This window comes from Chamaea fasciata, unplaced genomic scaffold, assembly GCF_029207755.1.
Source record: "Chamaea fasciata isolate MVZ Bird 193981 ecotype frontalis unplaced genomic scaffold, bChaFas1.0.hap1 SCAF_137, whole genome shotgun sequence".
In the NCBI taxonomy this organism is placed as follows: domain Eukaryota; kingdom Metazoa; phylum Chordata; class Aves; order Passeriformes; family Sylviidae; genus Chamaea; species Chamaea fasciata.
Window position 1 is genome coordinate 15,843 of NW_027094222.1, and position 22,648 is coordinate 38,490.

Genomic DNA, 22,648 nt, shown 5'->3' on the forward strand with positions numbered 1-22,648 from the left:
CCCGAAATCGGATATAAAATAACTGCAAAATGGGATAAAATAACCTAAAAAATAATTAAATAACCCCAAAGGGATAAAATCACCCCAAAATTGGATAAAATCACCCCCCAAAATGAGTTGTTTTACCCCGAAATGAGGTAAAATAACCTAAAAACGAATTAAATAACCCTCAAAGGGATAAAATTACTTCAAAAATGGGTAAAATCACCCCGAAATGGGATAAAATAACTGCAAAAAGAATTAAATAACCCCAAAGGGAAAAAAAAATTACCTCAAAAATGGGATAAAATCACCCCAAAATGAGGTAAAATAACCCCAAAATGGGATAAAATAACACAAAAAATGGGTAAAATCACCCCAAAGAGAATTAAATAACCCCAAAGGGATATTACCTTAAAAATTGGATAAAATCACTCCAAAATGGGATAAAATAACACAAAAAATGGGTAAAATCACCCCAAAATGGGTAAAATAACACAAAAAATGGGTAAAATCACCCCAAAATGGGATAAAATAACCTCAAAAAGAGCTAAATAACCCCCAAAGGGATAAAATCACCCCGAAATGGGATAAAACCACCCCGAAATGAGTTATTTTACCCCGAAATGAGCTCAAACCACCCCCAAAACCGAAGAAAACGACCCCAAAAAGGAACAAACCGACCCCTCCCCAAAATCCCCTTTCCCCCCCTCCCCAAACCCCCCCAAAAAATCACCAAATTCAGTCGATTCTTCACAGGTTTTATTCCAAATTTTGGGGTTTTTTTAGGGGGGGTGGGAAAGGCCGTGGTCCCATAATTAAATTGGGGGGAGGGGGTCCCACCCCAAATTTTATTTTTTTTTTTGGGGGGGGGGTGGAAAAAAAAAACCTCCGAAGGAAATTCCCCCCCCCAACCCCTAAAAATTTTGGGGACAAAAAAAAAAATTAATTAATTTAGGGACTTCCACCTCCCAAAAAAAAATTAATTTAGGGACTCCCCCCTCCCCAAAAAAAATTTGGGGACCCCCCCAAAAAAAAATTTGGGGACCCCCCCCCCGTTTTTATAGATATATTTACAATTTGGGGGGGTCGCAGGGGGGGTTTGTCCCCTCCCCCCTCCCCACATCTCGTTCTTCTCCAGGCTGCGATTGGTCCCTTGGTGGGAGGGGGAGGGGTCCCCAAAATTTTGGGAGGTTTTTTTTTTGGGGGGGTGGGTCCCCAAAATTGTTGGAGGGGGCGGGGCTACGCCAGCCCCATTTCCTCCAGGACGCTCCGGGGGGATTCGTCTTCCTAAAAGGAGAGGGGGGGGGGAAAGAAAGGGTTAAATTGATGGGGGGGGGCACAACCCGAAATTTGGGGAGGGGGGGGTGAAGGGGGAGGGGGGGGAGAACCCTAAAAATTTGGGGGGGGGGACAAAAAACCTAAATTTGGGGGGTAAATGGGGGGGCGACCCCGAAATTTGGGGGGAAATGGGGGGTGACCCCAAAATTTGGGGAGTGAATGGGGGGGGGCGACCCCGAAATTTGGGGGATAAATGGGGGGGAGACCCTAAAATTTGGGGGGAAATGGGGGGGGACGACCCCAAAATTTGGGGGGGAAATGGGGGGGGGCGACCCCAAAATTTGGGGGGTAAATGGGGGGACAGATCCCAAAATTTGGGGGGGAAATCGGGGGGGGGCGATCCCAAAATTTGGGGGGGAAATGGGGGGGGCGACCCCAAAATTTCGGGGGGAAATGGGGGGTGACCCCAAAATTTGGGGGATAAATGGGGGGGCGACCCCAAAATTTGGGGGGGAAATGGGGGGGCGACCCCGAAATTTCGGGGGGAAAGGGTGGGGGGAACCCCCTAAAATTTGGGGGGTAAATGGGGGGACAGATCCCAAAATTTGGGGGGGAAATGGGGGGGGGACGACCCCAAAATTTGGGGGGGAAATGGGGGGGGGGCGACCCCAAAATTTGGGGGGAAATGGGGAGGGCGACCCCAAAATTTGGGGGGGAAATGGGGGGGGACGACCCCAAAATTTGGGGGGTTCTGGGGGAGGGGACAAAGGGGGAATTGTCCCCAAATTTTGGGGGTGGGGTGTCCCGTGTCCGGATGGGGGGGGGGGGTGGGGTGACACTGATGACATCACAGGTTGGGGGGCACACCAGGGGACATTGTGGGGGGGGATGTCACATGTCCGGGGAGGTGACACGTGTCCAGGAGAGTGACACGGGGGAGGTGACACGGGGGAGGTGACACGGGGGGAGGTGACACGGGGGGAGGTGACACCGGGGGAGGTGACACGGGGGGAGGTGACACGGGGGGGTCACGGTGACTCATTTCCCTGCAGCTGCTGCCCCCCCCCCGAGCTCTGCAGCGAAACGGGGGGGGCTGGACCAGTCGGGGGGAGCTAAAAACCAGTTTGGGGGGGCTAAAAACCAGTTTGGAGGGGCTACAAACCAGTTTGGGGGGCTAAAAACCAGTCTGGGGGGTCTAAAACCAGTCTGGGGGTGGCTACAAACCAGTTTGGGGGGGCTAAAACCAGTTTGGGGGGGGCTACAAACCAGTTTGGGGGGCTAAAAACCCGTTTGGGGGGGCTAAAACCAGTTTGGGGGGGCTAAAACCAGTTTGGGGGGGCTAAAAACCAGTTTGGGGGGGGCTAAAAAACCAGTTTGGGGGGAGCTAAAAACCAGTTTGGGGGGCTAAAAACCAGTTTGGGGGGGCTAAAACCAGTTTGGGGGGGTTAAAAACCAGTCTGGGGGGTCTAAAACCAGTCTGGGGGTGGCTACAAACCAGTTTGGGGGGGCTAAAAACCAGTTTGGGGGGTACAAACCAGTCTGGGGGGGTACAAACCAGTTTGGGGGGTACAAACCAGTCTGGGGGGGTACAAACCAGTTTGGGGGGGCTAAAACCAGTTTGGGGGGGTACAAACCAGTTTGGAGGGCACAAACCAGTCTGGGGGGGTACAAACCAGTCTGGGGGGCCTAAAAACCAGTTTGGGGGGTACAAACCAGTCTGGGGGGCCTAAAACCAGTTTGGGGGGGCTAAAAACCAGTTTGGGGGGCTAAAAACCCGTTTGGGGGGGCTAAAACCAGTTTGGGGGGGTTAAAAACCAGTCTGGGGGGTCTAATCCCAGTTTGGGGGGGTTAAAAACCAGTCTGGGGGGTCTAAAACCAGTCTGGGGGTGGCTACAAACCAGTTTGGGGGGCTAAAAACCAGTTTGGGGGGGTTACAAACCAGTTTGGGGGGGGCTAAAAACCAGTTTGGGGGGAGCTAAAAACCAGTTTGGGGGTCTAAAAACCAGTTTGGGGGTCTAAAAACCAGTTTGGGGGGGTTACAAACCAGTTTGGGGGGGTTACAAACCAGTTTGGGGGGGTTAAAAACCAGTTTGGGGGGGCTAAAAACCAGTTTGGGGGGGTACAAACCAGTTTGGGGGGGTTTAATCCCAGTTTGGGGTCCCCCCCCACGCCCCTCCCCAGAGATTCTGGATTTTTGGAGTCCCACCACCCCACCGATGGTCCCCAGGTGATTTTTGGGGTCCCACCACCCCATCGATGGTCCCCAGGTGATTTTGGGGTCCCACCACCCCACCGATGGTCCCCAGGTGATTTTTGGGGTCCCACCACCCCATCGATGGTCCCCAGGTGATTTTTGGAGTCCCACCACCCCACCGATGGTCCCCAGGTGATTTTGGAGTCCCACCACCCCACCGATGGTCCCCAGGTGATTTTTGGGGTCCCACCACCCCATTGATGGTCCCCAGGTGATTTTTGGAGTCCCACCACCCCACCGATGGTCCCCAGGTGATTTTGGGAGTCCCACCACCCCACTGATGGTCCCCAGGTGATTTTTGGAGTCCCACCACCCCACCGATGTTCCCCAGGTGATTTTGGGGTCCCACCACCCCACCGATGCTCCCCAGGTGATTTTTGGAGTCCCACCACCCCCCCGATGGTCCCCAGGTGATTTTGGACTCCCCACCACCCCCCCGATGGTCCCCAGGTGATGTTTTCGGGGTGTCCCCACCTCCTGGAGCAGGTCAGCCTGCTCGATGGCCTTGAGGACGCTCTTCTTGGAGGTGTCCTGGATCTCGCCGCCCATCACGAACTCGTCCAGGATGAAGTAGGCCTTCTCGAAGTTGAAGATGATGTCCAGCTCGCACACCTGGCCGCCAGGAGGAGGTCACCTGGTCACCCGGGGGACGCCCCCAGATCTGGGCTGGGGTGGGGGGGACATTGGGGTGGGTGCTGGTGGCCCTTGGGGGACTCCTGGAGAACTTTGAGGTGGCCCTGAGGAGCTCTTGGTGGCACTTGGAGTGGTCCTGGTGGCCCTGAGTGGCTCCTGGAGGACTTTGGGGTGGCCCTGGTGGCCTTGAGGGGCTCCTGGTGGCCCTTGGGATGGTCCTGGTGGTCCTGGGGGACTCCTGGTGGCCCTTGGGAGACATCTGGAGAACTTTGGGCTGGCCCTGAGATGTCCCTGGTGAGCCCAGGATGTCCCCAGTGTGACTTTGATGACCCTGAGGTGTCCTTGGTGACCCCAAGATGTCCCTGGTGACCCCGGGATGTCCTCAAGGTGTCCCTGGTGATCCTGGGATGTCCCTGAGGTGACCCTGATGACCTCGAGGTGTCCCTGATGACCCCGGGATGTCCCCAGGGTGTCCCTGATGTCCCTGAGATGTTTCTGGTGACCCTGAGGTGACCCCGGAACGTCCCCAGGGTGTCCCTGATGTCCCTGAGATGTTTCTGGTGACCCCGAGGTGACCCCGGAACGTCCCCAGGGTGTCCCTGATGTCCCTGAGATGTTTCTGGTGACCCCGAGGTGACCCCGGAACGTCCCCAGGGTGTCCCTGATGTCCCTGAGATGTTTCTGGTGACCCCGAGGTGACCCCGGAACGTCCCCAGGGTGTCCCTGATGTCCCTGAGATGTTTCTGGTGACCCCGAGGTGACCCCGGGCCGTGTCCCCACTCACGCTGCCGAAGTACTTGTCCAGCAGCTCGACGTAGCGGTGGATGAGCTCCAGCGTGATCAGCTCGTTGTCCTGGCCCTCGATGGCGCAGCAGAAGTAGAGGCTGGCGTACCTGGGGGACAACACGGCGCTGGGGATGTCACCAAAGGCCACCGGGGCGTGGGGGCGTGGCCTCGAGGAGACCCCCCCCAGTGTCACCGTGGTCAGGCCAGCCATGGTCAACCATGGCCGATTCATTATGGTCAAGCCAACCATGGTCAAGGCAACCATCATGGTCAACCCAACCATCATGGTCAACCCAACCATCATGGTCAACACATCATGGTCAACCCATCATGGTCAACTCATTATGGTCAAGCCAACCATGGTCAAGGCAACCATCATGGTCAACCCAACCATCATGGTCAACCCAACCACAACGGTCAAGCCAACCGTGGTCAATCCGTCATGGTCAACTCATGGTCAAGCCAACCATGGTCAACCCAATTGTCATGGTCAACCCATGGTGGTCAGCTCAACCATGGCAAACCCATCATGGTCAACCCAACCACAACGATCAAGCTACCAGTGGTCAATCCATCATGGTCAACTCATGGTCAACCCATCATGGTCAATTCAACCATGGTCAACTCAACCATGATCAATTCATCGTGGTCAATCCAACCACAACGGTCAAGCCAACCATGGTCAAGCCAACCACGGTCAATCCATCATGGTCAAGCCAATCATGGTCAACTCATCATGATTAATTCAACCATGGTCAACTCAACCATGATCAATTCATCGTGGTCAACCCAACCCCAATGGTCCAGCCAACCATGGTCAACCCATTATGCTCAAGCCAACCATGGTCAACCCAACCATCATGGTCAACCCATGATGGTCAACTCAACCATGGTCAACCCATCATGGTCAACACAACATAGTCAACTCATCATGGTGAACTTGACCATGGTCAACCCATCATGGTCAACCCAACCACGGTCAACCCATCATGGTCAATCCAAGCATGGCAAACTTGCCATGGTGTACCCAACCATGACCAACTCATTATGGTCAATTCAACCATGGTCAACGCAACCACAGTCAACCCATCATGGTCAACCCAATCATGGTCAATCCAATCATGGTCAACTCGCCATGGTCAAGCCAATCACGGTGAACCCAACCATGGTCAACTCATCATGGTCCACCTGATCATGGTCAACTCATGATGGTCAACAAAACCACGGTCAACTCATGATGGTCAACTCATCATGGTCCACCTGGTCATGGTCAACTCATGATGGTCAACCCATCATGGTCCACTTGATAATGGTCAACCCATCATGGTCCACCTGATCATGGTCAACTCATGATGGTCAACTTGATCATGGTCAACTCATCATGGTCAATACAACCGTGGTCAACCCAACTGTGGTCAACACATGATGGTCAACTCATGATGGTCCACTTGATCATGGTCAACACATGATGGTCAACCCATCATGGTCCACCCGATCATGGTCAACTCATGATGGTCAACCCAACCATGGTCAAATCAACCTTGGTCAACTCATGGTGGTCAACCCAACCATGGTCAACTCATGATGGTCAACCCATCATGGTCCACCAGATCATGGTCAACTCATGATGGTCAACCCAACCATGGTCAACTCATGATGGTTAACCCATCACGGTCCACTTGATGATGGTCAACCCAACCATGGTCAAGCCAACTGTGGTCAACTCATGATGGTCAACCCAACCATGGTCAACTCATGATGGTCAACCCATCACGGTCCACTTGATCATTGTCAACTCATGATGGTCAACCCAACCATGGTCAACTCATGATGGTTAACCCATCACGGTCCACTTGATGATGGTCAACCCAACCATGGTCAAGCCAACTGTGGTCAACTCATGATGGTCAACTCATTATGGTCCACTTGATCATGGTCAACTCATGATGGTCAACGCACCACGGTCCACCTGATCATGGTCAACCCAACCATGGTCAAATCAACCATGGTCAACTCATGATGGTCAATCCATCACGGTCCACTTGATCATTGTCAACTCATGATGGTCAACCCAACCGTGGTCAACTCATGATGGTCAACCCATCATGGTCCACCCGATCATGGTCAACTAATGATGGTCAACCCAACCATGATCAACTCATGATGGTCAACTCATCATGGTCCACCCGATCATGGTCAACTCATGATGGTCAACCCAACCATGGTCAACTCATGATGGTCAATCCATCACGGTCCACTTGATCATTGTCAACTCATGATGGTCAACCCAACCGTGGTCAACTCATGATGGTCAACCCATCATGGTCCACCCGATCACGGTCAACTCATGATGGTCAACCCAACCATGGTCAACTCATGATGGTCAACCCATCACGGTCCACTTGATCATTGTCAACTCATGATGGTCAACCCAACCGTGGTCAACTCATGATGGTCAACCCATCATGGTCCACCCGATCATGGTCAACTCATCATGGTCAACCCAACCGTGGTCAACTCATGATGGTCAACCCATCATGGTCCACCCGATCACGGTCAACTCATGATGGTCAACCCAACCATGGTCAACTCATGATGGTTAACCCATCACGGTCCACTTGATGATGGTCAACCCAACCATGGTCAAGCCAACTGTGGTCAACTCATGATGGTCAACTCATTATGGTCCACTTGATCATGGTCAACTCATGATGGTCAACGCACCACGGTCCACCTGATCATGGTCAACCCAACCATGGTCAAATCAACTGTGGTCAACTCATGATGGTCAATCCATCATGGTCCACTTGAACATTGTCAACTCATGATGGTCAACCCAACCGTGGTCAACTCATGATGGTCAACCCATCATGGTCCACCCGATCACGGTCAACTCATGATGGTCAACCCAACCATGGTCAACTCATGATGGTCAACCCATCACGGTCCACTTGATCATTGTCAACTCATGATGGTCAACCCAACCATGGTCAACTCATGATGGTTAACCCATCACGGTCCACCCGATCGTGGCCCAAAAAAAAGCTCAAACTGCGAAGTTTTTTTTTTTTTTTGGAACGGTTTCTTTACCTCTTGTAGACCACCTTGAGGTCCCTCCACTCGAGGAAACTGCACATTTTGGGTTTCCTGGCCAGCACCACCTGCATCAGCTCCCGCACCATCTTCTTCTTGTCCTTGTCGGCCGTGGCCAGGTACCACTTCTGCAGCCTCAGCTTCCCTTGGCGGCTGAACAGCAGCATGAACCGCATCTGGGGGGGGGACGGGAGCACTGGGAGGGGACTGGGAGCACTGGGAGGGGACTGGGAGCACTGGGAAGGGGTTTGGGGGGGGGGGATTTGAGGAGATTCGGAGGAGTTTTCGGGGGGATTTTAAAGGGGGTTTGGGGGAGTTTTGGGGGGGGGGATTTGGGAAGAGATTTGAGGCAGTTTAGGAGGGATTTCGGGGAGTTTTGGGGGAATTTGGGAGCAGTTTTGGGGGGGATTTTGGAGTTTTGGGGGGATTTCGGGTGGATTTGGGATGGTTTGGGGGGATTTTGGAGTTTTGGGGGAATTTCGGGTGGATTTGGGACGGTTTGGGGGGATTTGGGAGTTTTGGGGGGATTTGGGGGATTTCTGAGGGGATTTTAGGGCAGTTTGGGGGGGATTTTGGGGAGTTTTGGGGGGATTTGGGGCAGTTTTGAGGGAATTTTAAAGGGGATTTGGGGGAGTTTTGGGGGGATCTGGGAAGAGATTTGGGGCAATTTAGGAGGGATTTTGGGGAATTTTGGAGCAGTTTGGGGGCGAATTTGGGAGTTTTGAGGGGATTTGGAGGAGTTTTGGGGGGAAATTTGGGGGATTCGAGGGAGTTTTGGAGGATTTTGAGGGGACTTGTGGTTTTGAGGGGGTTTCAGGGAGATTTTGGGGGGATTTGGAGGAGTTTTTGGAGGGGTTTGGGGGTCTGGGGATGGGATTTTGGGGAGGTTTGGTGCTCGGGGAGGAGTTTTGGGGGGTCTGGGGAGATATTTGGGGTCTGGGGATGAATTTGGGGAAGGTTTGGTGGCTCGGGAAAGAATTTGGGAGAATTTTGGGCGAATTGGGGACTTTGGGATGGGATTTTTGGGGGGCTTGGGGGCCTTGGGAAGGAATTTGGGGGAATTTGGGGGAATTTTGGGGGTTGGGTACGAGGCAAAGGGGGAGGTCCCCTGATGGGGGGAGGGGTCTGAGATGGTAATTGGGGGGGCGTGGCCTGGACAGTCATGTGCTACCGGGAAAAAGGAGGGGGAGGGAGGGGGCTTCGTCCCCACCCCCCCGTGGGAACCCGAGCTCACGTGCTCCGAGGTCAAAGGTCACCCAGCCCAGGTCACGACCACCACCCCCCCTTCCCCCAAAATTTCCCCGCACCACGTGACCGCCCCTCCCCGTACCACGTGACTCACCATGGCGCCGTGTCCCGCGGGAGGGGCCGCGGCCGGGGCCGGGGCCGGGGGCCGGGAGGGGCCGGGGGGGTCAGGGGGGGTCCCGGAGGGGTCCCGGGGGTCGAGGGGGGGGGGGGGTCGGACGGGGTCGCTCCGCGCCTCCGGCAGCGCCGCGCCGGGCCCGCCGCTTCCGGGTGTGACGTCACCGCGCATGCGCCGGCGCGCCACGAGGCGCGGCTTGTTCCCATGGAAATAAAATGGGGCGGGGCTTATCGCCATGGCAACGCAAAGGGGCGTGGGTTAGGACGAAAGGCTTCCCGCCAATACGGCGGGGCGTTTCCACAGCAACGCGGAGGGGGCGTGGCTTATCACCAAGGCAGCCAAGATGCGCTTCCCGCCAGGGGGCGACAGTTGCCGTGGTAACGGGGAGGGGGCGTGGCGTAACGCTGAGGGGGCGTGGCTGTTGTCTAGGCAACGGGGTGATGGGGCGATGCGGGCGTTGCTATGGCAACCGAGGGCGGAATTTTGGGGGGAAAAAGGGAAAGTTGGGGTTCTGGGGTTCAGGCAGCCCAGTGGGACACGAGTGACCCCAAACCCAGGACTGGAGTGACACCAAACCCGGGACAGGAGTGACCCCAAACCCGGGACTGGAGTGACACCAAACCCGGGACACGAGTGACCCCAAACCCAGGACAGGAGTGACCCCAGGACAGGAGTGACCCCAAACCCAGGACAGGAGTGACCCCAAACCCAGGACAGGAGTGACCCCAGGACAGGAGTGACCCCAAACCCAGGACAGGAGTGACCCCAAACCCAGGACATGAGTGACCCCAAACCCAGGACTGGAGTGACCCCAAACCCAGGACTGGAGTGACCCCAAACCCCGGGAGAGGAGTGACCCCAAACCCAGGACTGGAGTGACACCAAACCCGGGACAGGAGTGAACCCAAACCCGGGACAGGAGTGACCCCAAACCCAGGACAGGAGTGATCCCAAACCCAGGACTGGAGTGACCCCAAACCCGGGACAGCAGTGAACCCAAACCCAGGACAGGAGTGACCCCAAACCCAGGTCACTAGTGACCCCAAACCCAGGACTGGAGTGACCCCAAACCCGGGACAGGAGTGACCCCAAACCCCAGGACAGGAGTGACCCCAAACCCAGGACAGGAGTGACCCCAAACCCAGGACAGGAGTGACCCCAAACCCAGGACAGCAGTGACCCCTAACCCAGGACAGGAGTGACCCCAAACCCAGGACAGGAGTGACCCCAAACCCCAGGACACCTGTGACCCCAAACCCGGGATACGAGTGACCCCAAACCCAGGACAGGAGTGACCCCAAACCCCAGGTCAGGAGTGACCCCAAACCCAGGACAGGAGTGACCCCAAACCCAGGACAGGAGTGACCCCAAACCTGGGACACGAGTGACCCCAAACCCAGGACAGGAGTGACCCCAAACCCCAGGTCAGGAGTGACCCCAAACCCAGGACACGAGTGACCCCAAACCCAGGACAGGAGTGACCCCAAACCCCAGGTCAGGAGTGACCCCAAACCCAGGACTAGAGTGACCCCAAACCCAGGACACGAGTGACCCCAAACCCCAGGTCAGAAGTGACCCCAAACCCCGGGACACGAGTGACCCCAAACCCAGGACACGAGTGACCCCAGAACACGAGTGACCCCAAACCCAGGACACGAGTGACCCCAGGACACGAGTGACCACGTGACCGAATTTTTGGGGTGACCCCCCTAATATATTAAACTCTGCCCAATAAATTACAGCTGCCCCAGAGCCCGTGGGACCCTCGCTGTGGGGTGACCCCGATGTGTGGGGTGACCCCGATGTGTGGGGTGACCCCGATTTGGCGTGTCCCAGGTTTGGGGTGACCCCGATGTGTGGGGTGACCCCGATTTGGGGTGTCCCAGGTTTGGGGTGACCCCGATTTGGGGCGCTCAGGGCTCCGTCACCTGCCCCACGAAGAGGACGGTCCCTGTGGGGGGAGAAAGAGGGGTCAGGGAGCTCCCCCCCAGACCCAAATCTGTGGGGCAGAAACCCCCAGACCCCAAATAAATGGGACAAAAAACCCCCAGACCCAAATCTGTGGGGCACAGACCACCCCCCCGTGACCCAAGGGGGCTGGACCCCCCCCCCCCAACCCCACACCCGGCTGCCCCAGACCCCCCCAGACCTCCCCAATCCTCCCAAAACCCCCCAGAGCCCCCCAAAAAACCGCCAAGACACCTCCCAAACCCTCAAGCCCCCCCAAATCCCCTCAACTCCCCCCAAATTTCCCCCCAAACCCCCCCAGAGCCCCCCAAGACCCTCCAACCCCACACCCAGACCCCCCCAGACTCCCTCAAACCCTCCCCAGACCCCCCCAAAACCCGCCAAGACCCCCCAAATCCCCCCCAACTCCCCCCAGACCCCCTCAAAACCCCTCTCAACTCCCCCCAAATCCCCCCAGACCCCCCCCCCCAAGCCCCCCAAACCTGTGGGGCGGTGTCGGATGAGGAAGAGGAAGGGTCGGTCCATGAGGATTTCCGGGGGGGCCATGCGGGAATAAACCACCGCGGCTGCGGGACCGGGGGGGGGGGGGACAGACAGTGAGACCCCCCCTCAAATCAAAACCCCCCCCAAAAAAGGGGTCCCGACCCCACCTCGGGTGTCCCCGGATGTCACCACCCACCTGAGGCCGAGGCCGCCGCGGTGCCGTTCTCGGTCACCTCCAGCCGCACCTTGTGCAGCACCGGGCCCAGCGCCAGGTGAGCCTCACCTGCCGGAGGGGGCGGGGTCACGGCGACACGCCCGCACGGCTTGGGGACGCTCGGGGGCGCCGCGGGGACACCCCCGGACCCCTTGGGGACACTTGGGGACACCTCGGGGACACCCCCAGACCCCTTGGGGACACTTGGGGACACCTTGGGGACACCCCCAGACCCCTTGGGGACACCTTGGGGACACCCCCAGACCCCTTGGGGACACTTGGGGACACCTTGGGGACACTCCCAGACCCCTTGGGGACACTTTGGGGACACCCCCAGACCCCTTGGGGACACTTGGCGACACGCCCAGACCCCTTGGGGACACTTGGGGACACGCCCAGACCCCTTGGGGACACGCAGGGACACCTTGGGGACACTCGGGGACACCCCCAGACCCCTTGGGGACACGCCCAGACCCCTTGGGGACACTTGGGGACACCCCCAGACCCCTTGGGGACACGCCCAGACTCCTTGGGGACACTTGGGGACACCTCCAGACCCCTTGGGGACACGCCCAGACCCCTTGGGGACACTTGGGGACACCCCCAGACCCCTTGGGGACACTTGGGGACACCACCAGAGCCCTTGGGGACACCCCCAGAGCATTTGGGGACACTCGGGGACACACCCAGAACTGCTGGGGACACCCCCGGAGCCCTTGGGGACACCTTGGGGACCCCTTGGGGACACTCAGGGACACTTGGGGACATCCCCAAAGCCACTGGGGACACCCCCCAGAGTTCTTGGCGACACTTGGGGACACCACCAGACCCCTCGGGGACACCCCTGGACCCCTTGGGGACATCCTGGGCACATTGGGGACCCCCTGGGGACCCCTTGGGGACACCCTGGGGACATTGGGGACCCCCTGGGGACCCCTTGGGGACATCCTGGGCACATTGGGGACCCTTGGGGACATTGGGGACATTGGGGACACCTTGGGGACATTGGGGACAGCCCGTACCTGTCATGGGGGTGAAGTCGGCGCTCTCGGGGTCGAAGGGGTCGCGGACCCCCAGGGCCTCCAGGGGACCCCGCAGGTCCCAGGACGTCTCCAGGGAGAACCTGGGGGGGGGACAGGGGTCACCTGGGGGGACACGGCGCTGTCCCCAACTGTCCCCAAGTGTCCCCAAATCCCCCAAACCCCCCAAATGTCCCCAAATGTCCCCAAACCTCCCAGATGTCCCCAACATCCCCAATGTCCCCAAAAGTCTCCAACATCCTCAATGTCCCCAATGTCCCCAAATGTCCCCAGGAGCCCCCAGGAGCCCCCAGGTGTCCCCATGTGTCCCCCGCTGTCCCCAGGAGCCCCCAGCTGTCCCCTGGTGTCCCAGCTGTCCCCCGCTGTCCCCAGATGTCCCCAGGTGTCCCCAGATGTCCCCATGTGTCCCAGGTGTCCCCAGAAGTCCCCAGGTGTCCCCATGTGTCCCCCGCTGTCCCCCGCTGTCCCCAGGTGTCCCAGGTGTCCCCCGCTGTCCCCAGGTGTCCCCAGGTGTCCCCAGGTGTCCCCACGTGCCCCCCGCTGTCCCCAGGTGTCCCCATGTGTCCCCAGGTGCCCCAGGTGTCCCAGGTGTCCCCATGTGCCCCCCGCTGTCCCCAGGTGTCCCAGGTGTCCCCCGCTGTCCCCAGGTGTCCCCCGCTGTCCCCCGCTGTCCCCAGGTGTCCCAGGTGTCCCCCGCTGTCCCCAAGTGTCCCAGGTGTCCCCCGCTGTCCCCAGGTGTCCTCAGCTGTCCCCTGGTGTCCCAGCTGTTCCCCGCTGTCCCCAGATGTCCCCAGGTGTCCCCAGATGTCCCCATGTGTCCCAGGTGTCCCCAGAAGTCCCCAGGTGTCCCCATGTGCCCCCCGCTGTCCCCATGTGTCCCCAGGTGTCCCAGGTGTCCCAGGTGTCCCCAAGTGTCCCAGGTGTCCCCCGCTGTCCCCAGGTGTCCCAGGTGTCCCCAAGTGTCCCAGGTGTCCCCCGCTGTCCCCAGGTGTCCCCAGGTGTCCCCGTTTCTCACCGGGGCAGCAGCAGCAGGCGGGGGGCGGGGCGCAGCCGTGTCACCCAGGCGGTGACAGCGCGCGCGTCCAGCAGCCGCGACAGCGCGACAATGGGGACAGCGCGCGCCAGCGGCGCGGCCAGCAGCAGCGACACCTGTCCCCCCGCGTAGGGGACCTCGGCCACCGTGAAGGGGACACCCGAGGGTGACTCCAGGTCACCTGGGGGCGACAGGGAGGGGACATTGAGGGGACATTGGGGGTGACAGGGAGGGGACACTGGGGGTGACAGGGAGGGGACATTGGGGGGACATTGGGGGTGACAGGGAGGGGACACTGGGGGTGACAGGGAGGGGACATTGGGGGGACATTGGGGGTGACAGGGAGGGGACACGGGAGGTGACAGGGAGGGGACATTAGGGGACATTGGGGGTGACAGAGAGGGGACATTGGGGACGTTGGGGACAGTGGGGGCATTGGGGGAACACCCGAGGGTGACTCCAGGTCACCTGGGGGCGACAGGGAGGGGACATTGGGGGGACATGGGGGGTGACAGGGAGGGGACAACATTTGGGGGACACAGGAGGTGACATTGGGGGACACGAGGGGCGACAGTGAGGGGACATTGGGGACATTGGGGGTGACATTGAGGGGTCAGAGGGGACATTGGGGGGACATTGGGGACATTGGGGACATTGGGGGGACACAGGAGGTGACACTGGGGGACACGGGGGGTGACAGGGAGGGGACATTGGGGACATTGGGGGGACACCCGCGGGTGACTCCAGGTCACCTGGGGGTGACATTGAGGGGACATTGGGGACGTTGGGGACATTGGGGTCACTGTGGGGACCCCCAGGGTGACACAGGGTGACACGGGGTGACACGGGGACAGGCAGGGTGACACGGGGGGAAGGTCCCAGGGTGGCACAGGAGGGATCCAAGGTGACACAGAGTGACAGCAGGTGACAGGTGATCACACAGGGGGGGACAGGGGATGACAGGAGGTGACAGCAGGTGACACGGAGGATGAGAGGAGGTGCCAGCAGGTGGCGCAGGTGACACAGGAGGTGACACACGAGGTGACAGAGGTGACACACAGGTGACAGGTGACACAGGTGACAACCAGGTGCCCCAGGTGACACAGCAGGTGACACAGGAGGTGACACCCGGGTGACACCCAGGTGACACCCAGGTGACACAGGAGGTGACCCAGGAGGTGACACACGAGGTGACAGGTGACACCCAGGTGACCCCCTGGTGACACAGGAGGTGACAGGTGACGCCCAGGTGACACACGAGGCGGCACACGAGGTGACAGGTGACACACAGGTGACACACAGGTGACACACAGGTGACACCCAGGTGACCCAGGAGGCGACACACAGGTGACACAGGTGACACAGGAGGTGACCCAGGAGGTGACACACGATGTGACAGGTGCCCCAGGTGACCCCCAGGTGACACACGAGGTGACAGGTGCCCCAGGTGACCCCCAGGTGACACACGAGGTGACAGGTGACACACAGGTGACTCAGGAGGTGACACACGAGGTGACAGGTGCCCCAGGTGACCCCCAGGTGACACAGGAGGTGACAGGTGCCCCAGGTGCCCCCCAGGTGACACAGGAGGTGACACACGACGTGACAGGTGCCCCAGGTGACCCCCTGGTGACACAGGAGGTGACACACGAGGTGGCAGGTGACACACAGGTGACCCAGGAGGTGACACACGAGGTGACAGGTGACACACAGGTGACTCAGGAGGTGACACACGAGGTGACAGGTGACACACAGGTGACACAGGAGGTGACACAGGAGGTGACAGGTGCCCCAGGTGCCCCCCAGGTGACACAGGAGGTGACACAGGAGGTGACAGGTGACACACAGGTGACACACAGGTGACACAGGAGGTGACACACGAGGTGACAGGTGACACACAGGTGACACAGGAGGTGGCAGGTGACACACAGGTGACACAGGAGGTGACACACGAGGTGACAGGTGCCCCCCCAGGCGCCGCAGGTCTCACCGCAGCGGAAGCGCCCCGCCAGCGCCACCATGGGCACGGGCACCTCGGTGCCGTCGGGGCGCAGGAAGGGCCGGGCGCGCGTGGCCTCGGGGGACACGGGGACCCCCCAGAGCCCCCCGAAGGACAGGGCGCAGGCCAGCACCAGCCGGCTCCGGGGTCCCAGCGCCCCGGGGGGCACCAGCCCCGTCACCAGGCCTGCGGGGACAGCGGGGGACAGGGCTGTCACCTCCGGTGGTGCCGGGCGTGTCCCCGGTGTCACTGAGCCCCAAAAGTCCCATTGGTCCCCCAAAAAATCCCCATTGGTCCCCAAAAAAATCCCATTGGTTCTGAAAAATCCCCATTGGTCCTGAAAAATCCCGTTGAACCCCAAAAAAATCCCGTTGGTCCCCAAAAAAATCCCCATTGGTTCTGAAAAATCCCCATTGGTCCTGAAAAATCCCCATTGGTCCCGAAAAATCCCATTGGTTCCTAAAAAATCCCATTGGTCCCCGAAAAATCCCATTGGTCCCCAAAACATCCCATTGGTTCTGAAAAATCCCATTGGTCCCCAAAAATCCCATTGGTTCTGAAAAATCCCATTGGTCCCAAAGAAACCCCACTGATGCCCCCAAAAAAGGGTCCCGGGGGTCCCCAAACCCCCCCGACCCCTCCCCAAATCCCCCCAAAAGGGGTCCCTGCCGCTCGCCCCCTCCCCAAATCCCCCCAAAAGGGGTCTCATCCTCCTCGCCCCCTCCCCAAATCCCCCCAAAGGTCCCAAACCCCTCTCCCCCCCCCAAATCCCCCCAAAAGGGGTCCCTGCCGCTCGCCCCCTCCCCAAATCCCCCCAAAGGTCCCAAACCCCCTCGCCCCCTCCCCAAATCCCCCCGGGGGTCCCAAACCCCAAACCCCCCCGGGGGTCCCAAACCCCTCTCCCCCCCCCAAATCCCCCCAAAAGGGGTCCCTGCCGCTCGCCCCCTCCCCAAATCCCCCCAAAAAGGGGTCTCACCCTCCTCGCCCCCTCCCCAAATCCCCCCGGGGGTCCCAAACCCTAAACCCCCCCGGGGGTCCCACCCTCCTCTCCCCCTCCCTAAATCCCCCCAAAAGGGGTCCCTGCCCCTCGCCCCCTCCCCAAATCCCCCCAAAGGTCCCAAACCCCCCGACCCCTCCCCAAATCCCCCCAAAAAGGGGTCTCACCCTCCTCGCCCCCTCCCCAAACCCCCCCGGGGGTCCCTGCCGCTCGCCCCCTCCCCAAATCCCCCCAAAAGGGGTCCCTGCCCCTCGCCCCCTCCCCAAATCCCCCCAAAGGTCCCAAACCCCCCGACCCCTCCCCAAATCCCCCCGAGGGTCTCACCCTCCTCGCCCCCTCCCCAAACCCCCCCGGGGGTCCCAAACCCCTCTCCCCCCCCCAAATCCCCCCAAAAGGGGTCCCTGCCGCTCGCCCCCTCCCCAAATCCCCCCAAAAGGGGTCCCTTCCCCTCTCCCCCTCCCCAAACCCCCCCGGGGGTCCCAAACCCCAAACCCCCCCGGGGGTCTCACCCTCCTCTCCCCCTCCCCAAATCCCCCCAAAAGGGGTCCCTGCCCCTCGCCCCCTCCCCAAATCCCCCCAAAGGTCCCAAACCCCCCGACCCCTCCCCAAATCCCCCCAAAAAGGGGTCTCACCCTCCTCGCCCCCTTCCCAAATCCCCCCGGGGGTCCCAAACCCCTCTCCCCCCCCCAAATCCCCCCAAAAGGGGTCCCTGCCGCTCGCCCCCTCCCCAAATCCCCCCAAAAGGGGTCCCTTCCCCTCTCCCCCTCCCCAAACCCCCCCGGGGGTCCCAAACCCCCCGACCCCTCCCCAAATCCCCCCAAAAAGGGGTCTCACCCTCCTCACCCCCTCCCCAAACCCCCCCGGGGGTCTCACCGCGCGTCCTCTGCCGCGCCCAGGCGTTGACGCCGCCCCTCGCCCCCTCCCCAGCGCCGGGCTCCAGGGCTCCGAGGCTCAGGGGGGGTCCCAGCGCCCTCCGCAGGCGGGTGACAAAGTGTCGCCTCAGTGTCACCCCCCGGGCCACGAAGAGTCCCCGCGCCACCTCCAGGGCGTGGCCGGGACCCCGCAGGGCCGCGAGGAGCCCCCGCAGCTCGGCCGAGACCCCCGGCGCTGCGGGGGGAAACTGAGTCACCGACGGGGTGGGGGGCACGGGGACATTTGGGGACGCTTGGGGACATTGTTTGGGCAGATTTTGGGGGCATAAATTGGGGAGATTTGGGGAGTTTTGGGATGTCCCCAAATCTCCCCAAGTTATGTCCCCAGATGTCCCCAAAGGGGGACAATGACCCCAAAGGGTCCCCAGTGGGGACAGTGACCTCGGGGTGTCACCAAATGGTGACAATGAGCCCAAAGTGTCCCCAGTGGGGACAGTGACCCTGACATGTCCCCAACAGGGACAATGACCCCAAATCCCACCCACAATGGGGACAACGACCTCAAGATGTCCCCAAATCAGGACAATGAGCCCTAAGTGTCCCCAGATGGTGACAATGACCCCAAATCCCTCCCCCGATGGTGACAATGACCCCAGAGTGTCCCCAAATGGTGACAATGACCCCAGAGTGTCCCCAAATGAGGACACTGACCCCAAATCCCACCCCCGATGGTGACAATGCCCCCAAAGTGTCCCCAGATGGTGACACTGACCCCAAATCCCACCCCCGATGGTGACAATGACCCCAAAGTGTCCCCAAATGGTGACAATGACCCCAAATCCCACCCCTGATGGTGACAATGACCCCAGAGTGTCCCCAAATGGTGACAATGACCCCAAATCCCACCCCCGATGGTGACAATGACCCCAGAGTGTCCCCGATGGTGACAATGACCCCAAATCCCACCCCCGATGGTGACAATGACCCCAAAGTGTCCCCAAATGGTGACAATGACCCCAAATCCCACCCCCGATGGTGACAATGCCCCCAGAGTGTCCCCAAATGGTGACAATGACCCCAAAGTGTCCCCGATGGTGACAATGACCCCAAATCCCACCCCCGATGGTGACAATGTCCCCAGAGTGTCCCCGCGCTGTCCCCTGTCCCCTCACCGTCGATGCTGAAGCCGGTGGCCTCCTCCAGCTGCCTCCGTCCCCTCCCGGCCGTGGCCACCTGCAGGGCCACCAGCAGCGAGGTGACCCCCACGGGCGCCAGGGCCACGTTGGTGTCACCTCGGGGTGACAGCGCCGCCCGGAACAGCCGCAGCCCGAAATCTGTCACCAGCTGGGACACCTGGCCTGGCTCCGGTGTCCCCGAGCCCGCCGGGGACAGCAGGGACAGCAGGGACAGCAGCGACAGCAGGGACAGCCGCATCCTGGAGGGACGTCACGGGTTATTGGGGACATTGGGGACAGCGGGGACAGCGGGGACATTGGGGACAGCAGGGACAGCCGCGTCCTGGAGGGACGTCACGGGTTATTGGGGACATTGGGGACACTGGGGGTTACTGGGGACACTGGGGACAGTGGGGACACTGAGGCAGCCTCCTCCCCTCCCAGGGGACCCCAGGGTCAGGGGGTCACCGAGGTGACACTTGGGGTGACATCAGGAACGGTCCCATCCCAGTCCCGCTGTCCCCTCACCTCTCACCCGTCTCAGTCCCGGTTCCGCTGCCCCAGAATCAGCTCCGGTTCCGCTCCCGGTGTCCCGGTCCTGGTCCCGGTCCTGGTTCCACTCCCGGTATCCCGGTCCCAGTGTCCCGCTGTTGTTCCCGGTGCTCTGATCCCAGTCCCGGTGTTTTAATCCCGGTTCCGGTGTTCTGATCCTGGTCCCGGTGTCCCAGTTCTGGTCCTGATCCTGGTCTCGGTGCCGTTCCCGGTGTCCCGATCCCAGTCCCAGTGTCCTGATCCCGGTCCGGTGTTCCGGTCCCGGTTCCTATCCCGGTCCCGGCTTTGATCCCTTTCCCGGCTCTGATCCCGATCCCACTGTCCCTGTCCTGGTCTCGGATCTGATCGCGCTGTCCCGGTCCCGATGCTGCTGTCCCGGTCCCGCTGTCCCGGTTCTGATCCCGGTCCCGCTGTCCCGGTTCTGGTCCCGGTCCCGCTGTCCCGGTTTTGATCCCGGTCCCGCTGTCCCGGTCCCGCTGTCCCGGTCCTGATCCCGATCCCGCTGTCCCGGTTCTGACCCCGCTGTCCCGGTCCTGATCCCGGTCCCGCTGTCCCGGTCCTGATCCCGGTCCCGCTGTCCCGGTCCCACTGTCCCGGTTCTGATCCCGGTCCTGATCCCGGTCCCGCTGTCCCGGTCCCGCTGTCCCTGTTCTGATCCCGATCCCGCTGTCCCGGTTCTGACCCCGCTGTCCCGGTCCTGATCCCGGTCCCGCTGTCCCTGTTCTGATCCCGGTCCCGCTGTCCCTGTTCTGATCCCGGTCCCGCTGTCCCGGTTCTGACCCCGCTGTCCCGGTCCTGATCCCGGTCCCGCTGTCCCGGTCCTGATCCCGGTCCCGCTGTCCCGGTCCTGATCCCGGTCCCGCTGTCCCGGTCCTGATCCCGGTCCCGCTCTGGGGCCGCTCCGGCCCCGCCGGCGCCTTTAAAGGGCGGGGCGGGGGCGGGGGGGAGGAGGGGGGGGATTTCCACTGGTGTCCCCCTCTGACGTCACCGCCCCTGTCCCTGTCCCTTCCCACGACCCTGTGACCCCCGCGCTGTCAGCCGGGACTCCCCCGGTGTCCCCCGGTGTCCCCCATGTCACCCCGTGACCCCCGTGACCCCCATGTCCCTCCCCCCGTGTCACCCTGTGTCCCCTGTGACCCCCGTGACCCCCATGACCCCCCCATGTCACCCTGTGTCCCCCATGCCTCCCTCGTGTCCCCTGTGACCCCCGTGTCCCCCCCATGTCCCCTCATGTCACCGAGGCCCCCCCATGTCCCTCTGCGACCCCTGTGACCCCCATGACCCCCGTGTCCCCCCCATGTCACCCTGTGTCCCCCGTGTCCCCCCATGTCCCCCATGACCCCCGTGACCCCCATGACCCCCGTGTCCCCCCCATGTCACCCTGTGTCCCCCATGTCCCCCCCGTGTCCCCCCGTGTCCCCTCGTGTCACCGGGGTCCCCCCACTTCCCCTGTGCCCCCCTTGACCCCCGTGTCCCCCTGTGACCTTTATGACCCCTCCATGTCCCCGCCGTGTCCCCCGTGTCCCCTCCCCGCCGTCACCCCGGGGTGACGCAGGGCCCCTTTCCTGCGGGGTGACGCGGTGGCCGCGGTGGCGACACCGGGGACACGGCGGGGGAGGGGACGGGGGGGGGGAGGGGGAATTTAGAGTGTCCGAACACCCCCGGGGGGGGGCGGGGTCTGTTCTGGTGTCCCAGAGACCCCAAAGACCCCTATAGACCCTATAGAACCCCATAGACCCCATAGACCCTATAGAACCCCTATAGACCTCTATAGACCCCATAGACCCTATAGAACCCCATAGACCCCTAAAGACCCCATAGACCCCGTAGAACCCCATAGACCCCTGTAGACCCCATAGACTCCCTATAGAGCTTTTAGACCCCATAGATCCCCCATAGAATCCATAGGAACCCTATGGAACCCCAATAGACTCCATAGACCCTATAGACCCCCGTGGACCTCTATAGACCCCCATAGACCCTATAGAACCCCATAGACCCCTATAGACCCCATAGACTCCTATAGACCCCCACAGACCCCTATAGAACCCCACAGACCCTATAGAACCCCACAGACCCTATAGACCCCATAGACCCCTATAGACCCCATAGATTCCTATAGACCCCCACAGACCCCTATAGACCCCCACAGACCCTATAGAACCCCACAGACCCTATAGACCCCATAGACCCCTATAGACCCCTACAGACCCCTATAGAACCCCACAGACCCTATAGACCCCATAGACCCCTATAGACCCCCACAGACCCCTATAGAACCCCATAGACCCTATAGAACCCCACAGACCCTATAGAACCCCATAGACCCCTATAGACCCCCACAGACCCCTACAGACCCCCATAGATCCCAATAGCCCCATTACCCCAATAACCTCCCCATATTCCCCTATAGAACCCCATAGATCCCCTATAGAACCCCAGAGACCCCACAAGCGCCCCGTATCCCCCTATAGAACCCTATAACCCCCCCCATAGATCCCCTAGACCCCTCTAGACCCCATAACCCCCTCTAGACCTCATATCCCCCTATAGACCCCATAGCACCCCATAATCCCCCTATAGACCCCAGAACCCCCCACAGAACCCCATAACCCCCCCATAACCCCCTATGGACCCCATAAGCCCCTATAGAACCCCATAAGCCCCTATAGAACCCCATAGAACCCCATAACCCCCCCAGAACTCCCTATAGACCCCATAAGCCCCTATAGAACCCCATAGACCCTATAGAATCCCATATCCCCCTATAGAACCCCATAGACCCTATAGAACCCCATAAGCCCCTATAGAACCCCATAGATCCCATAACCCCCCAGGCCCCGCCAATCCCAAATCCCTATGGGGAAAAAAAAAAAAAAGGAAAAAAAAAATCCCATTTTTTTTCCATTTTTTTTTCGCTTTTTTT

At 60.2% G+C, this 22,648-nt stretch overlaps 2 protein-coding genes across 2 annotated transcripts; both read right to left on the reverse strand.

Moving 5' to 3' along the window:
* Positions 1-724: 724 nt before the first annotated feature.
* Positions 725-9,585, reverse strand: LOC136304642 (AP-1 complex subunit sigma-1A). Its single transcript, XM_066208138.1, has 5 exons — positions 9,369-9,585; positions 8,024-8,202; positions 4,932-5,040; positions 3,989-4,126; positions 725-1,269 (listed from the first exon to the last, which is right to left on the reverse strand). Exons 1-5 carry the CDS (start codon positions 9,558-9,560, stop codon positions 1,222-1,224), a joined length of 666 nt encoding a protein of 221 aa, XP_066064235.1. The 5' UTR covers positions 9,561-9,585; the 3' UTR covers positions 725-1,221.
* Positions 9,586-11,076: 1,491 nt separating this feature from the next.
* Positions 11,077-20,587, reverse strand: LOC136304644 (plasminogen activator inhibitor 1-like). Its single transcript, XM_066208139.1, has 9 exons — positions 19,699-20,587; positions 19,168-19,430; positions 17,997-18,230; positions 16,118-16,312; positions 14,110-14,308; positions 13,077-13,177; positions 12,037-12,123; positions 11,840-11,923; positions 11,077-11,340 (listed from the first exon to the last, which is right to left on the reverse strand). Exons 2-9 carry the CDS (start codon positions 19,427-19,429, stop codon positions 11,303-11,305), a joined length of 1,200 nt encoding a protein of 399 aa, XP_066064236.1. The 5' UTR covers position 19,430; positions 19,699-20,587; the 3' UTR covers positions 11,077-11,302.
* Between the last annotated feature and the right edge of the window lie 2,061 nt (positions 20,588-22,648).

What these genes read in the sequence shown, in the direction of transcription:
- LOC136304642 (XM_066208138.1), bottom strand. Translation starts at nt 9,560, where the DNA reads ATGCGCGGTGACGTCACACCCGGAAGCGGCGGGCCCGGCGCGGCGCTG. An exon ending in CCGCGGGACACGGCGCCATG is followed by an intron (nt 8,203 to 9,368) that starts GTGAGTCACGTG and finishes TCCCCCCCCCAG; the next exon opens with ATGCGGTTCATGCTGCTGTT. An exon ending in AGGCTGACCTGCTCCAGGAG is followed by an intron (nt 1,270 to 3,988) that starts GTGGGGACACCC and finishes CTCTCCTTTTAG; the next exon opens with GAAGACGAATCCCCCCGGAG.
- LOC136304644 (XM_066208139.1), bottom strand. Translation starts at nt 19,429, where the DNA reads ATGCGGCTGTCCCTGCTGTCGCTGCTGTCCCTGCTGTCCCTGCTGTCC. An exon ending in CGACTTCACCCCCATGACAG is followed by an intron (nt 12,124 to 13,076) that starts GTACGGGCTGTC and finishes CCCCTCCGGCAG; the next exon opens with GTGAGGCTCACCTGGCGCTG. An exon ending in CATCCGACACCGCCCCACAG is followed by an intron (nt 11,341 to 11,839) that starts GTTTGGGGGGCT and finishes CTCCCCCCACAG; the next exon opens with GGACCGTCCTCTTCGTGGGG.